General features: G+C 38.4%; 1 protein-coding gene across 1 annotated transcript; it reads left to right on the top strand.

The window, feature by feature from the left end:
• The first annotated feature begins 831 nt into the window (after positions 1-831).
• Positions 832-16,328, top strand: LOC103512457 (transmembrane 9 superfamily member 4). Its single transcript, XM_008477219.2, has 5 exons — positions 832-1,014; positions 1,962-2,277; positions 2,667-2,926; positions 15,010-15,193; positions 15,697-16,328. Exons 1-5 carry the CDS (start codon positions 899-901, stop codon positions 15,934-15,936), a joined length of 1,116 nt encoding a protein of 371 aa, XP_008475441.2. The 5' UTR covers positions 832-898; the 3' UTR covers positions 15,937-16,328.
• Positions 16,329-16,633: the final 305 nt, after the last annotated feature.

Raw genomic sequence — 16,633 nt, 5'->3', positions numbered from 1 at the left:
TCCCACCCAGAGCGGATTTTATCCCGACCAGTTCTCGGAACGGCAGGTTTTCTCCTATCCGTCTTCCTTCTCTCCTTGCTTTCGGGACAATACGTACAAGTAGTACTATTATTTTAATAAGGAGGTTTGATAGAGGGTAACTACTAAGGTCTGCGAAGAGAGAAGGGAGACAGGATAGGAGAAAGCCAGCCGTTCCGAGAACGATCATTATCCATTCACAAATGGGAACCGTAACTGTCACAAATGGGAACCCTAACTGTCACAAATGACAAAAGCAAGCTTATACCTATACTATACCTACTTACTACTCTAAGCCTAGTTAACTTGGTTGGTAGCGCGTCTGCGTCTGCCTTGTAAGTACCTATTAGGCCGTGGGTTCGATTCCCCCGCGGAAGAAAAAAAAAGAAGCAGGGTGATGGTACCTACTGGTAAGGTAGAGGCCTACAAAGTGGCAAAAGAATGGCATACTACTCAACCGTATAGTTCTTACCACTTTGAGCCTATAGTTAGCTTGGTTGGTAGAGCGTCGCCTTGTAAGCGCTTAGGCTGCGGGTTTGATTCCCGCTAGGGCGAAAAAAAATGGCAAAAGTCAACAGGGTCAACCTATGTTGTCATCAACAGTCATTGATCAACAGGGTGAATCTATGTTGTCATCAACAGCCATTGATCAACAGGGTGAATCTATGTTGTTAAGGCAGCAATTTTGTGTGGACACAGGTTTATACACAATGACTTTACAGACCACATGCATCCAATGTAGCAGATGTTTCAAACCGCGGTAAAACTCATCTTGAAAAAAAAAGAGTAATAACAATATCATTTAATTCTCTTCTTTTCTAGCGTGGAGTGGCGTAAGAGTGACATCCCGTGGGCGTCACGCTGGGATATCTACCTGTCTATGAGTGACACTCACATTCATTGGTTCTCCATAGTTAACTCTATCCTAGTCATATTCTTCTTATCAGGAATACTCACGCTCATTATGATACGTACCCTGAGGCGAGATATTGCCAGGTAAGAACTTACTCGTAAACTATACGAGCATATCTGTATTTACCTATATGTAAATGAAGTTTGATTGAATTGGTGAATAATAAAACTCGATGGTAGTGATAAGCGCATTGGACTTCATATCTGGAGGTTTGGTGGTTCGAGTCCATGTCAATTCAGAATAATTATCAAGGTGTCTTATTGTGGGGACGAAGTTCTTTTCGGAAGATTACCTATCCTACTGTCTTGATGATGGATATCCTAGTAAATATTATAGAAATGAAATCACAGATGATTGAATTTTGTTTCATTTCCTATTACTTAACGTTTCACAATTCTGGCATTTCAAAATCCATCTTCAATTTTCTTGTTTGGAATTTGAAAGCACATTTTGAAGCTAGTCTTCATGGAGTTGGGAATTTTGAGGATTTCTTTAGAATATTTATGCCTTCTTTAATTTTGAGGATTCCAGGAATTTTGAGGATTTCTTTAGAATATGTATGCCTTCTTTAATTTTGAGGATTCCAGGAATTTTGAGGATTTCTTCTAGAATTTTGTAGATTCATCATAACTTCTTGAGGATTTCTTCTAGAATTTTGGGGGTTCATACGTTTTGGATTTTTGGTGATTTCTTCTAGAATTTTGGAGATTTTCTTGAGGATTTCTTCTAGAATTTTGGAGGTTCATACGTTCAGCAATTTTGAGGATTTCTTCTAGAATTTTGGAGGTTCACATCTTCAGGAATTTTGAGGATTTCTTCTAGAATTTTGGAGATTCATACCTTTTGGAATTTTGGTGATTTCTAGAAGAAAAAAGAAGAGTGTCCTTCACACTTACGCATGACACGATTTTTTTCCCGAACGACAATCGGGACCGGGCTTCAAGAGGTACTTAGCTAATACCTACTTAAGCTCTGAAGCTCTCTGCTTCACGACAAATAAATAATGATTTAATTTCTTTTTCTATTCCAGGTATAACGCTGGGGATGAAGGTATTGATGAAGTCCTAGAGGAATCTGGCTGGAAGCTAGTACACGGGGATGTCTTCAGGCCCCCCAGACACCCTCGTCTATTCGTCTCTATCATAGGGTCCGGTGTGCAGATTTTCCTGATGACCCTAGTGACCCTGTTTGTCGCTATGTTGGGCATGTTATCACCTTCGTCACGTGGGGCGCTGACATCGTTTGCTATCACTTGCTATGTACTGTTTGGTGTTCTGGCGGGCTATGTGTCGGCGAGGTTATACACGACGTTCAAAGGCCGGGAATGGAAGAAGGCCGCGTTTGAGGTGAGTGGGTGTTTTTCGGGCTTTGTCCTCAGGATATTAGCAGGGTCTTGAAGAAATTACCAGATAGACATGTTCAGTGCATATTCCCTTTTGTTTCGTTGTTAGTAAGGGTTTTGTCGCTAAGCCAAAACTGAACATCAATAAAGCGTTTTGATATAAATGGAGTCAAAGTTTAAAATAAATAGAGATGGCCATTTTGTTTTTGCTCTCATTTTAATACAATAACAAAGTGAAGTTAGCAACCAATTAAAAAGAAAAACAATGATCTTTTCCCAACGATATACAATACCTACTCAAAAAGTCGATTTTTGGATTGGTCCACTCTGCCTTTTACCTATCCAATTCAAGTAATAGGTACTAATAGTAAAATTTTAATTTTTCTCCCGTAGACCGCCATGTTGTACCCTACCATCGTGTTCTCGACGTGTTTCCTCCTCAACTTCTTCATCTGGGGTAAACGTTCATCCGGCGCCGTCCCATTCTCCACAATGCTCTCTCTACTTCTCCTTCTCCTCTGTGTATCGCTGCCTCTGGTGTTCTTGGGCGCATACTTTGGTTACCGGAAGCAACCGATCCAGCTGCCTGTCAGAACCAATCAGATCCCTCGCCAAGTACCCGAGCAACTGTGGTATATGAGCCCCGTGGTCAGGTAAGAACTACGGCACTGGGTATGTTACGACACAGACCACACGAGTCTAATGTAGCAATTGGTGATTCTCATGATTTTTTTTTTATTATCCCAGAAAAAACTATAAAAATTAAAAAAAATATTGAGACTAAAACGAAGAAAATGCGTTCACTAGATCGTGAGATACAGCTCTCGGAACATGAGAGTCTCAAGCACGCCGATATCATACCTAGCGACAACACTGTACTCCCGTGATGACGTCATCTACCAATATCGCACGACGCGCTGTGAGCTTATTACCATAGGGATTTGGGTTAGGGGCTCAAAGAGATCGAATAGGTACCTATCTACGCATTTTGTTATCACTATTTTTCAATAGGTATCAGCTTAGGTACTTATACCTATTTTCAAATTTAGATATTTTCATTCCATTTTTACTTTCTATTACCTTTACGTATAGGGAACCTATACAAGGTAATGAGAAAGTATTGCAATCGGTCCAAATTTTCAAAATCGGGAAATGGGTGGAAATATCCGTTTCGGGGTGCCCTGATTCCAAAAAAGTGGTTTTCAGCCCATGGTCTGTACGTATGTATGTATGTACGTACGTATGTATGTACGTACGTGTGTACTACAGGTTTAAATGGGAAAAGGTGGTATACAAAATATCTCAAGAACGGTTAGTCATAAAGCGATGAAATTTGGTATGATATACCGGTATGGTCCAAGGACGCGACTGTAACAATTTGGTAAAAATCGGACAGTCACTCATCCAGATATCAACCAAAGTCAATGGAGAAACTTTGCCCACTGCATAGTAGGTATTAGGTAACTACTAATCAACTAATGATGCTAAAAATAACTACAATTAACAAGAGGAGGGAGAAGGGAAGGGAAATTAGAAGAAATCAAAAGGATCGCTTGAACAAAAAGAAGAGGAATAAGAGACGAACAAGAAACAAGTTGAATAATGATCATGATTTCCCTGACCACAAAATGTTATCTTTATCAACAATAAAAAGAGGAGCTATGTAATTAATTTGGAGGTTGCATTTCACAATTCAATGTAGATACAGCCTACATCCCTACTGCCTACATTATTTTGAACAGTATCAATTCAGAAACCTACACTTGTTTTGGATGATACCCCAAATTCGTCAGTTCCATAATAAGTCATTATTTTTATTTTTATCCATGTCCTCTACTTCTAAGTTTTGTACTTCCATACGTCTGGTAACTTTTTTTCGGATTATTTATTATTTTTGACGATCTTTACGAAAAAAATACATTTGGACAGTTATATTTTTCATGAGAATCATCAATTGTTTCGTGACTACGAAACTTTTTTTGTTGCTTTTTAGCCCGTCCTTCCTTTATTATTACGATAGTAATAAAAAAAGGTATAGTGGACGGGGTATTGTATTCGCTTCGGTGTCTGTCCCCCTAGATAGAAGGACTTATCCAAACTTGGTCGACCTATATATCAAATTAAAGGTCTTTATACCAGGAACACGAAAGTGGTGGTGCAAATTTTGTCCAGAGAACCATAAAGCCAAAAAACCTGTTTTTTTGGGGGGGATTTTTTTCACATTTTCTCACACAAATGAGCTCTGATCTTGAAATTTGTCGCGACGACCTATAAACTGAAAGCGAGAAAGTTTTTGCAAGTGGAAACAGGTGACGTCGCGCGACATTGTCGCGCGATTTTGTCGCACGACAGAGGTCGCGTTGGTGGAAATCCACCTTAATGTAAGTATATTGTAAATGAATGACGAACAGCTTAGCTTTTTGTAAATTTTATATCTTTTATAGATAGGTAGGGTTTTTTTTATATATTATTATAAATTGTTTCTTCTATCTTTTGCTATTTTAGCTTCTTTTCCTTTATTTTATTTTCGAACTTCAATTCAACAATAAAATCTATGAAATTATTACATACCTATTGAGAAACATGTCTGCTGTTTAATCGGTTTTTTTGGTCTCCCCTTTTTTTTTTTTTTTTTTTAAGCATTTTGTATGCACAAAAATTTCATGAAAATCTTTCGAGCCGTTTTCTCGTGAAAGAGGACAAAAACAGGTCCATTAGAGTGATAGACGGAATTTTTCCAACATTACGTTTGCGATCCTTGATGCACAAGGAGTAAGAATAACTAAACATTTCACGATTCTAAGCAATGTACAGACAAATCTACAATTTTATTTCTATGGATTATTATTTAATTTTTGTGATAAATAATGATAACAAACAAAATAATAATGATAATAAACAAGGTTCATCCCTTGACACTTTCTCTAGAATTATATTATGCCTAATTATTTCTTTAACTTTTAACTTGTTTCATGTGATATCTCACACTTTGCGCTAACGTCACAAATTTTGTACTTTTTCTAACCACACAACCAGATACCAAACACGCGCGATGTAGCTGAACATAAGTGAGCGGTGTGTTGGTTTTTCATTTTTCACATCTTTTATTTTCTGGCTTTCTCAAAAGAATAGGAAAATTTTTACCCTTCAAAACAAATTGTTTGTCCATATTCTTTTTCTTTTGTTTCTCCTTTTTTAACCATATCAAAGGACGGACTATTCCAGAAAGAACTTTGTATTTCACATTCAGCTGATTATGGATTTTAATTATTTAAAGTTTAAATAATTAAATATTAAACAATGTTAAGTACGAGGTTTTAGTGAAATGTGAATAAAAAAAAGTGTGAAGCCACAGAACAGCTAACCCAGTCGGAATTCCGATTAATCAAAGGTTTGGCTATGCTTTAATACCCGGGTTAGAATCGGATTCACTCTCAGGGATAAAATCCGCTGTGGTAAGCCTCGACCTAATCGGGTTCGATTCCCGGATTTGATTCTCATTTCATTTGTTTAGCGTAGTCCGAGTTAAAATTACTTCTGTGTTGTTTTAATTTGTAATATAATTTATTTTTTATTTAATTAAGTTGGATTTAGACGATGCAAGTCATGTTCGAGAACTCGTTTCGTTAAAGTTATGAATTTTTCCAGAGCTACAAATGTCCTTATGCAGGCTTTAAATTCAGCACCTCTGCAAGCATGCTCGATGGTCGTCTAAGTCCACCTTTATATTCACGAAATATTTATGTAGGTAATCGACCTAATTCAAATTGTATTTGTATAGTTTTTAAACAATATACCAGTGAAAATTATATGTGTAACGCGGGCGTATTTATTTCACTAATCGGATAGAGGTGAAAAGTTCCTTTTACCCTAGCAGTTTTTTTATTTTTAAGTTTGAGAGAGGAAACTGTAACCGCTAAGGTCTTTTTTTTTTTTAAAGAGGTTTGACAGAGCGAACTTTAACTGCTATGGTCTTATTGTCCCGAAACCGAAGAGAGAAGGAAGACAAGATAGGAGAAAGCCAGCCGTTCCGAGAACGAACCTTATCCCTTCAGGATAAAATCCGCCCCGGGCGGGAATCGAACCCGCGACCTTGCGCTTACAAGGCAGACGCGCTACCAACCAAGCTAACTAGGCTGGGCATTTTTTTACTTCCTATTATTTTATTTTTTTACCACGAATCCGAGACTGCTTAGTGTTACGCTTACAACAATGTGGGTAATTGGATTACCCAGCCTGAGTTTTACACTAGGTTCCAGGGCTTCAGTTATCACTACACCATCTCCCAGGCTGAGGTTCTAGCTCAGTATACCGAGTGACTGGAACAGTAGAGGGTTGTCAGTAACCGACTGACAGTACCATCATGAAGACGTTGATATTTCTGGTCGTGCTGGCGACCTACTGTGCCGTGACTTTGATGCCAATGAATCTGCGCTATACGCTGCTGGTGAATAATTTTTAATTGGGTGTTTGGAACAGTGAGGTGTGAGGTATTTTAAATCATGAAAATTAAATCAATCAAACCGTGTGAAGTTCATTTGGTAGCGCATTACCTCGATTGAACTGGAGCATTGTGCTTCAGATTCCCGTTGATGATGGGCAAAGTTCGAAGTGCTGAAGACTCACTCCAATCCTCACTTGAGCGTTTTGTTGATGTCTTTTAAGTGGTCACTCACTTGCCACTACTATGAGTTATTGCCCAGGATGGGTCTTAGCCTCCTAAAAAAGTAAAAAATTCAAAGGACATTCAGGTACCCTCAAAAGAGCCAGTGTTATTGTCTGTGGCTTGACAGGGCTGGTTTTGTCTCAGTTTTACGTCCTCCAGCGAGACTACAGATGAAGTTGCATAAAAACTGTAAAAAGAAGACTGCTAAACAAGTTCCAAATGCAGTTATGGTTGCCACCTCATAAATTACAAATACTCGTACAGTAGGGCGTTTAGTTGATAAGTTGTGAATCCACTCGCAAACCGATCATTTGTCTGATTCTAACGATGTGTGCTAATATCAGGTTGTGATCTCAAGGGAGACACCTCTTACACTAATGCTAAGACCAAGCATCACCTCAATCACCTGCTCATAAACAACTGCGATTATACCAAGTCGTAATTAACAGTAGTTTCCTAACACAGGGCAGGTGATAAATCGTGGTCAAAATTTAACCAATCGACTCTATGCCAACTCCAGGATGTAATTTTCCTTCCACCAAGGATGAAGTAGCAGGTTTTCTTTCGCTGTTCATGCGTTCACTTTTCAAATTTAAGGAAGATACCCATTTAATGGGAGACCTACTGGAGAAGCCTATGTACAATTTGTTGACAAAGAAACTGCAGAGCGAGCTCTTCAAAAACATAAAGAGAGGATTGGTCACAGGTACATTGAAATATTCAAAAGCACACTTGAAGAAATAAGAGCTTCCACACATGGTGGTGTTGGCAGCAGTTCTAATGATTATGTAGACAAAATGAGACCTGTTAGTGGAGGCTTTGGTAGACCTGCACCTTATGACAGAAATGACAGATTTGGAGGAGCAAACAGATTTGGTGGAGGAAGTGGTCCTGGACCTATACGTGGAGGTCCACCGAGAGGAGGTTTCAGAGGTGGCTTCAATAATGATAGGTGGAATGACAGACCTGGTGGTTTTGCTGGACCAAGGCCTGGTGGCCGATGGGTGAATGAATCATCTGGCCCTAGTCGCCATACTGTTCATATGAGAGGTCTGCCATTCCGTGCCAATGAGAGAGATGTTGCTGACTTCTTCAGACCAGTTGTTCCCGTTCATGTTGACATTCATTATGAAAACGGTCGTCCCTCTGGAGAAGCTGATGTAGACTTTGCTACTCACGAAGATGCCATGCAAGCTATGTCCAAGGATAGAACCAACATGCAACATCGTTATATTGAACTCTTCCTCAACTCCTCCAGTCCTAGAGGAGGTGTTGGTGGTAGTGGTAGCATTGGAGGATTTGGTGGCTCAGGAGGAGGTAGATTAGGAGGATTTGGAGGCAGTGATCCTTCAAGTCCATTTGAAAGAAGGAACCCAAACCAAGGTAGAGGAGGATTTAGAAATAATTCTTTATTTGACTATTGAACAAAAAAAAAATGTGCTGATGTAATTGTAACTGTAAATATATTTGTGTGACAAACAAAAGTACTGGTTAATTTTTGTACTTATATTTTATTCTACTTACTTCATATCCATCTTGAGATGGAGACAATAGTTGCCTCCATGGAAGAGTTTTGTAAACTCTTTCTCCACCTCAAATTTTATTAACCTTTAAGTAAAGGGCAATAGGGTAAGTGTACCATTTATTCGCCCACCTAAAAAACGTACCACTTATTGGTCCACCTGTACCTACGCCACAAGTCTGAACTGGACGAAAATTTTCAAGATCCAATTTTCATCAAAAGAAAGGGCTTAAAGACTGCTATCGAACCAGTGCTATTCAAAAATTGTAGTCATAAAAACAAAAATTTGAAAAATAAATGTGGGCAGGTGGTTCAAACCAATCAACCTAGTGCTTGAATAATTGATACAAACATCTTTGCAAAACATTGTTGATTATCTAATATATATTATTAATAGTATTTAATTATAGATTTTGAGTAGGTACTTACTTGATTCTTTCTTTGGGTTAATAAGGTGTTACCTAACTAATCAATTTTTAGTTTACTTATCAATCATGTAAATTTTTGATGAAAAAATTCATATTCATGGCTTGAGGTACCAACTTGTTACAGTAATTAATAATGTTTATCACTAATGGAAGTATAACTGCCCTTGTTGCCTTTTAGCATACGTGGAGAACACTGCACTGAGCAGATCCGCTGTAAAGGATAGAGCGATCAATGTTCAGTTGTGTCCTTACCACAGACACTCCCGACCGAAAGCACCATGTCTAAACTAGTGTATTTAAACTTGAGTCGGAGAAAAAAGTGGATTTCGTTTTTTAGGTAATTTTAATTAGGTGATTTGCAAAAGACCGTTGAACCTTTTCAGAAGTGGTAAAAAGATTTAAATAGGTTTTTTGCTTGTCAGAAAATTGATTTCGAGAAAAGCGGCTTTTAAAACACGTGGATTGAGCCAAATGTGCTGGAAATTTGGGGAATGGGCAAACTTCGCGTTTTTTTGCTGGCGCGTATGAAAAGTGTTGGTTTTGGACGATAGAGTGCGCTTGAAAGAAGCGCTATGTTCACACTAGTCGTCATCCAGAGGAAATTGACATAGCGCTAACTTCTCAAATGTAATTTTTATCTTTTTCTTCGGTCTCTTTTTTCAAAAAAGTGGAAATTTTCATGGAAAGTGTGGAAAGTCGAGCAATTTCAGCAATTTAAATCTTTTATTAATTAATACCGTTTCCTTTTTACCTTTGAAATAGATTTCCCAACAGTTGTGCACATAAATGACCGTTTCAATGAATGTCCTGTTGATAACAGAGCCAGGTTTCACCAGACAACTCAGGGACTGAACACAGAGTTGTAGCTAGTCTTATCATTCTGAGCAGTTGGTCATCAAATTAGCACTGTCCATAATGCCAACACAGGTAAAGGATAACAATGCTTGATGTCAATGATGTCCGTAGTGTTCTATTCTTCTATTACTTCTCTCTTTACGATTTTAACATTATAGGTGGATTACCTGAAACATTGCAGATTAATCCTACTTAAAAAAGAGGGAAAGAAAGGCCCAACCCATCCTTTAGGGCTGTTTGCCCCTACACCTAAGCCTTAAGGTGGTCTTGTTTATAAAGGGCGTACTTACTCGGAGTTTCGGCTGGGCATATCTGTTTTCCGTTTAGCCAGATGGTCTTCACCTTGGGACTGCCTCCATTCGGTTCAAATCGGACCATTATCCGAGTTGTCATAGGTCGACTGGGATCCAGAACTTGCTCCAGGTTGAGGATGGTGAACTCCTTGTTATTCGAAGTGGTCACTTCTCCTAGCCATGACTGAAAATCAATGGAACAGTTGTGCTGACTTAGGTGAGGTTTTAAAGTCAAAGAGCTGCCAGCCTAGTTAGCTTAGTTGGTAGTGCGTCTGCCTTGTAAGCGCTAGGCCGCGGGTTCGATTCCCGCCCGGGGCGGATTTTATCCTGATGGGATAATGTTCGTTCTCGGAACAGCTGGCTTTCTCCTATCCTGTCTTCCTTCTCTCTTCAATTTCGGGAGGATAAGACCATAGCAGTTACAAACCCCACCCCTAGAGTCCACCGTACAAAACATCTAGGGTCCAAGGTACAACATCCTTAGGGTTCAAGGTACAACATCCTTAGGGTTCAAGGTACAACATCCTTAGGGTTCAAGGTACAACATCCTTAGGGTTCAAGGTACAACATCCTTAGGGTTCAAGGTACAACATCCTTAGGGTTCAAGGTACAACATCCTTAGGGTTCAAGGTACAACATCCTTAGGGTTCAAGGTACAACATCCTTAGGGTTCAAGGTACAACATCCTTAGGGTTCAAGGTACAACATCCTTAGGGTTCAAGGTACAACGCCCTGGGGGCCAAGGTACGACGGATAAAAAAGGTGTAAAAAAAAATGTTGGCCAATTTAGTAGAAATTTTGGGAGGTATTAGTTTTCAATGAGTAGATGAAAAAAGCTATAAGGCGTGTAGTCCTATCTCCAACCCTTCAACCCCAAATTTGCCTTCAAAATTTGAAGATTTTTTCCATTTAGAATACATTGCGACCAAGGTACAAAGGGTATGGGTCCAAGGTACATAGGGTAGTTGTACCTTGAACCCCAAAAAGGTGGTGTCGGAAAATTGGGTATATCTCTTAATTAAAAATTAGTAAAACAATCATTGCTAATTGTATAGATAGCCAAGAAAATTTCCTTTCTAAATCAATTAAAATTATGCCAATAACATTAATAGAAAAAATTAAAAAAATCAAAAAGTGATTTTGGGGGCCAAGGTACAACCAGGCACCCTATATGGGAATGGCATACTACTCAACCGTAGTGCCTAGGCCCTAGGATAACTATTCTGAGCCAGCCTAGTTAGCTTGGTTGGCAGCACGTCTGCCTTATAAGCGCTAGGCCGCGGGCTCGATTCCCCTGCGGAAAAAAGAAGGGTGGTGGTGGGAGGGCTTACAAAAAATGGTAAAAGCGTACAAAGGTACATATTGGCAAAAGAATTTCATACTACTCTACCTTCTAAGCGCCAGGCCGCGGGTTCGATTCCGCTCGGAACGATAAAAAAGAAGGATGGTTACATATGGAAGTTACATATGGCAAAAGAATGGCATACTACTCAACCGTAGTGCCTAGGATATGGTCGGGTCTTCAAGAACCCACAGGAAGAGACATCCCCCCTTGAATTTATTACTCGCGCAGAGGTTCGAGGAACTCTGAACTAATGTCGAGCGCGAAGGCTCTGACAAGAGTTCTGAGCCCCTAGCTTTTAGCATAATTTTGATGTAGTTGCATTTTTATAACTCCACCCTTGTATCATGTTTACTTCACAGACTTCAAGAAATTATTAGACCCATGATTCTTCCATTGGGTTCATCTTAGTAATGGAAATAGAAATTCCTCTTTCAATTGTAAGATTTGACTCTATGATCTTGCTATCTGTGTCCAGATGACTATATATAAGTAGGTACCCACCAAAAGTGTCTACAAAGGTTTATTAATTTAAGGACCTAGTTTTAAAATCCATACTTCTCTCAATTGTATTTATTTTTATAAGTCTGGGGACCACAGTTTTGTTGATTGAATTTATTTATCTTCAATCTGAACTGTGGTCCTCTGATAAGCTTTTTATTAGTTCTTGGAATACCTACCTATAAGTGCAAATATTTTCTATAATTTTGTCTGGTTCCTTGTTAAAAGTAATGGCAGATAACTTGGGATTTGATGAATAAAACAAAATTTCAATATGCTTTGTTGAATAGATAACATTGCTCTTCCTAAACTCCTCTAAAACTAACTCAGAACTCATGCTGTATTATTGGACAAAGGGAATGGATCCTAGACTCATTTCAATGCCCCATTAGCTCTGGGAAAAAAGCACCAACAACCAACATCTCCTACTCTTTCTATAGATTACCTTAAAAATATGATAGGTAAAGGTAAACCTCAGTGGTTTAGTTGTTCAACACAGTAGACTTCCGGATCTGGAGGTTGGTGGTTCGAGTCCAAGTCAAATTGTAAAATTTAGCATAGTGTATTAAACGTGGAACGACATTTGTGACAATCATTCTCGTCACAATTACAATTCCTATTCCTTTTTACTTTCTTTTATAATAGGTAAATTGAAACTCGAATTTAAAATGGGCAGAGTGCTATTACTCATTAAGCTCTGAACTCACCAAATCTCGAGAGATTAGGGTAAAGCTAAAGCTAATTACTTTAAGCCTCATGATAGGTAGTTTGGACCTTGGTTGTAACCATTTCTTCAAGTTTCATTTAGTATTATCAATTAGTTGTTGGTTTCTTTGTGTCTTTAGTTTTTTTCTTCTTTCATTTCGTTCTTGACACCTACTTAAGGGTTTGAAGAACTTCACAATTTATTGAAATATAGCTTTGTAATTTATACATCTAAAAAAACCATTTCGAAATACATTTTATTTACTGGTGGTCTGTAAAATACTTGAATATTTTGACTTCTCGTGTCTACCTACTACATTTAAGTTCTTTGCTGTTCTTTTTTTTATAATAAAGAAGAAAATCTGTATTGATATCAAACCCTACTCTATGGTACCTACCTATCATTATAATGGGTATTAGAAAGTGTTTTTGATTCTGATTACTTTGGTATTTTAACAGTCAAGAGGTCAAGACACATCATCCTGTCTTTGAAGACAATGATGATGATTATATGAGCTCTTCAAGAGACATTCAAACCAACAAACCTCCCAGAGGCCAGAGGTTGCTTATACACATTATCTGTATTGTTATATTCTTCATACAGTATTAGTACTTAGTGCATGTATAACTTGTACCTACCTTCTAAGTATCACATCTGTTTTCTTTGTTTCAGATCAAAATGTTTAGTTTATTACTCCTCACCTTAATCTCAATGTTTGTCTCGTCAAATGGATTTTACGTTCCTGGGGTAGCACCTGTAGAATTCAAATATGGTGAACCCATAGAAGTCCGAGCAGTAAAGATGACCAGTGTTATCACACAGTTGCCATATGAATATTACTCTCTACCCTTCTGTAAACCCAAGAACAGGACAATCTACAAGTCAGAAAATTTAGGTGAGCTATGGAATTTATATTTTCCTATGAAAACTCTCAGCCTTAGATTAATAATTGATGGAAATATTGTAAAGTAGGTACTTATTTAGGTACCTTGTTAAAAATAGCTACAAGTCTATAATTTTTACCTTTAATTTTATTGCAACACAAAACCTTGTACCAATTTCAGGAGAGGTGTTACGAGGAGACAGAATTGTAAACACACCATATGATCTGCGTATGGCCAAGAATTTCAAGTGTAATATTCTCTGCGAACAAGACTGGGACACTTCTCAGCGTACGGAAGTGATCAACAAAATCCAGCATGAGTACTCGGTACATTTGCTCGTCGATAACTTACCGTGTGCTACACGGACCATTAATCCTAGAATTTCAAGTGTAATATTCTCTGCGAACAAGACTGGGACACTTCTCAGCGTACGGAAGTGATCAACAAAATCCAGCATGAGTACTCTGTACATTTGCTTGTCGATAACTTACCGTGTGCTACACGGACCATTAATCCAGAGACTCAGCAGATTCAATATGAGCATGGCTATAAGCTGGGATATATGGATAACAATAATTTCTACATCAACAATCATCTCAACTTTATACTTCTGTATCATACTTATAATGAGTGAGTAACTAATAGTTTTAGGTGTCTAGGTACTCAGGGGTTTGGAGTTAGTGCATCTCACACTGGAAGTCCCAGGATCATTTCCTTGCACAGTCAACCTGTTGTCCTGGTGCTTGCAATTTGGAGTACTTTGAATGAACTGGAATTTTCAGTGCTTGTGAGAATATGGTATGAATTGTACCACTGTATTTTTAATGATTTAGAATTTTTATGCTAACTTAGCACCTGAGGTCTCTTCTCAACATCTTACCCATCAAATTTTATATTCTGTGGTCTGTTTTCTCCTCAGGGAATCATATCGTGTGGTTGGATTTGAAGTTCAAGCAGAGAGCATTTCCTACAAGGAATTATCAGATGGATCTTCATCCACGTTGTGCAATAAGGAGAAAAATAGGAAACTAGAGCCACAGAATGTTGCTGCTGGCAAGATCTCCTTCTCTTATAGGTAATATAATATTTTTTGTAATTAGTAAAAAGGCTTTTTCCTGTTATCAAAAAATCAAATCAAGAATAACAATAAACTGAATATTAAACAAATTAGGTAGGTACATAGGTACTGATTTTCTTTAATCACGATCTAATAAACTACGGGATAAAAAATTCCCGTAGGGACGGGCCCAGCTTGTTTGTTTATTTTTAAGAGACCATTTTTGAAATAGGTGGAAAAAATTCGTCGGTAGAATTCAATATGTAATCAGAAGATCGCTGGTTCAAATCCTATCCAAGGCCTCGTGAGGAGCTACTTTAATAGAGTAGCGAGTTGCCGGCATTGATGATACGAGTAGATGAAAATTTCATAGTAAAAAAAAAGCAAAGAGCTTTTGTGGTAAAGCAAAGAAAGATTCATGATTTGTTTTTCCTCCTGATTCCTATTGAAATTTCAGCAACATTTCGTGTTTTCTGTTTCAGCACTCTCACAGCCGGCGTTCTACCGTTTGGCGCTGTGTTTATCGAACTGTTCTTCATATTTACCGCTATCTGGCAGAACCAGTTCTACTATCTGTTTGGATTTCTGTTCCTCGTATTCATCATTCTGGTCATCTCTTGCTCTCAGATCTCCATCGTCATGGTCTACTTTCAGCTATGTGGTGAGGTATGTATATTGTGGTGTGGTGAGGTGACGTAAGATAGAGTGAGGTGAGGTTTCTAAGTCAAAGAGCAGAAAAATGAACTAGGATTTTTTTCTATTTCTTCTACAACTTCTGCATCCAGAGATACCTAAATCGATTAAAAAAATACCGGTAGGTATATCTTAAAATCTGACGTCACGGCATACGCTCCCGTATGCGATGACGTCACAATACATTACTCCTTCAAGATCTTCGTGTTTCTGCGTATTTCGTAAACTTTGACGTCACACGTTTTTGAACTTTTAATGAAAAAGTTCAAAAACGTGTGACGTCATTAGAACGATAAATAAAAATTGAAATTTTGACCTTTTAAAGTTACTTTTTGGAGTTTTGACCTCAGATTTGAATTTTTCAAAACCTTTCACATAGGAATCGACCTCTTATTTATAATTCTTACCCAAATGCAACTGCTTAATTAAAATTCCTTTTCTATTCTAAAGTATACTTCTACTTGTGAATTTTGCAGGACTATCACTGGTGGTGGCGCTCATTCCTCGTGTCAGGCGGTTCGGCAGTGTACGTATTTCTCTACTCCATCTTCTACTTCTTCACCAAGCTTGAGATCAGCGAGTTCACTCCGACGCTATTGTACTTCTGCTATTCCATACTCATGGTCATCACGTTCTGGCTGCTCACGGGCACCATAGGGTTCTTTGCCGCCTACTTCTTTATAAGGAAGATCTACAGTGCTGTCAAAATCGATTAGATGGTCAAAATCGACTAGACGTCTGTCAAAATCGATTAAATGCCCGTCAAAATCGACTAGATGCCCGTCAAACCATGGGACGAGCGGTGCTGGGGGACTATAAAACGGTATAAATAAACCAGCAAACCCCAGGGACCAGCCTGGCTAGCGGTTAAAAGAGAGTTTACATGTGTTTGACTTGGTGGTTATACTCACAGCTAGGCTAGATTAGGCTAGACTTGAAAAATAAAAGAAAATAATAATAAAATCGATGGGTTTTGTATATTTATTTGTTTTTCTTGCTTAGCCTAATCTAACTTTTTTTCGTCTTATAACCACCACCTGAAAGAACAAGCTAAAGTCCACTGGAAATAAATACTGGCGCAAGTTGGCTTGTGCAAAAGACTCAAGTATGTCGGGCTGAACTGACCTCTCTAAGCTATACGTGGTATCTTGTGAATAATAATAATAATAGTGCGACCTCCGATTTGGATTTTCCCCAACTTTTTACATAGGAATCGACCATTTATTTATAATTTTTACCCATTTGCAACTGCTCCATTGGACACACTCGGTTAACACATGACCACTTATTCAAAAGAGACCCTCGACCCACCTGCGGGTGCGGTGATACCCTAACCGTGGACCATATATTTAATTGCCACACACATCTACAAATACGTTCCTCCCTCCCCTCACTACCAGCCCTCGATAACAA

This window comes from Diaphorina citri, unplaced genomic scaffold, assembly GCF_000475195.1.
Source record: "Diaphorina citri unplaced genomic scaffold, Diaci psyllid genome assembly version 1.1 scaffold839, whole genome shotgun sequence".
In the NCBI taxonomy this organism is placed as follows: Eukaryota; Metazoa; Arthropoda; class Insecta; order Hemiptera; family Psyllidae; genus Diaphorina; species Diaphorina citri.
Note: the sequence above shows the minus strand (reverse complement) of the source record. Positions and strands in the feature narration are given on the sequence as shown.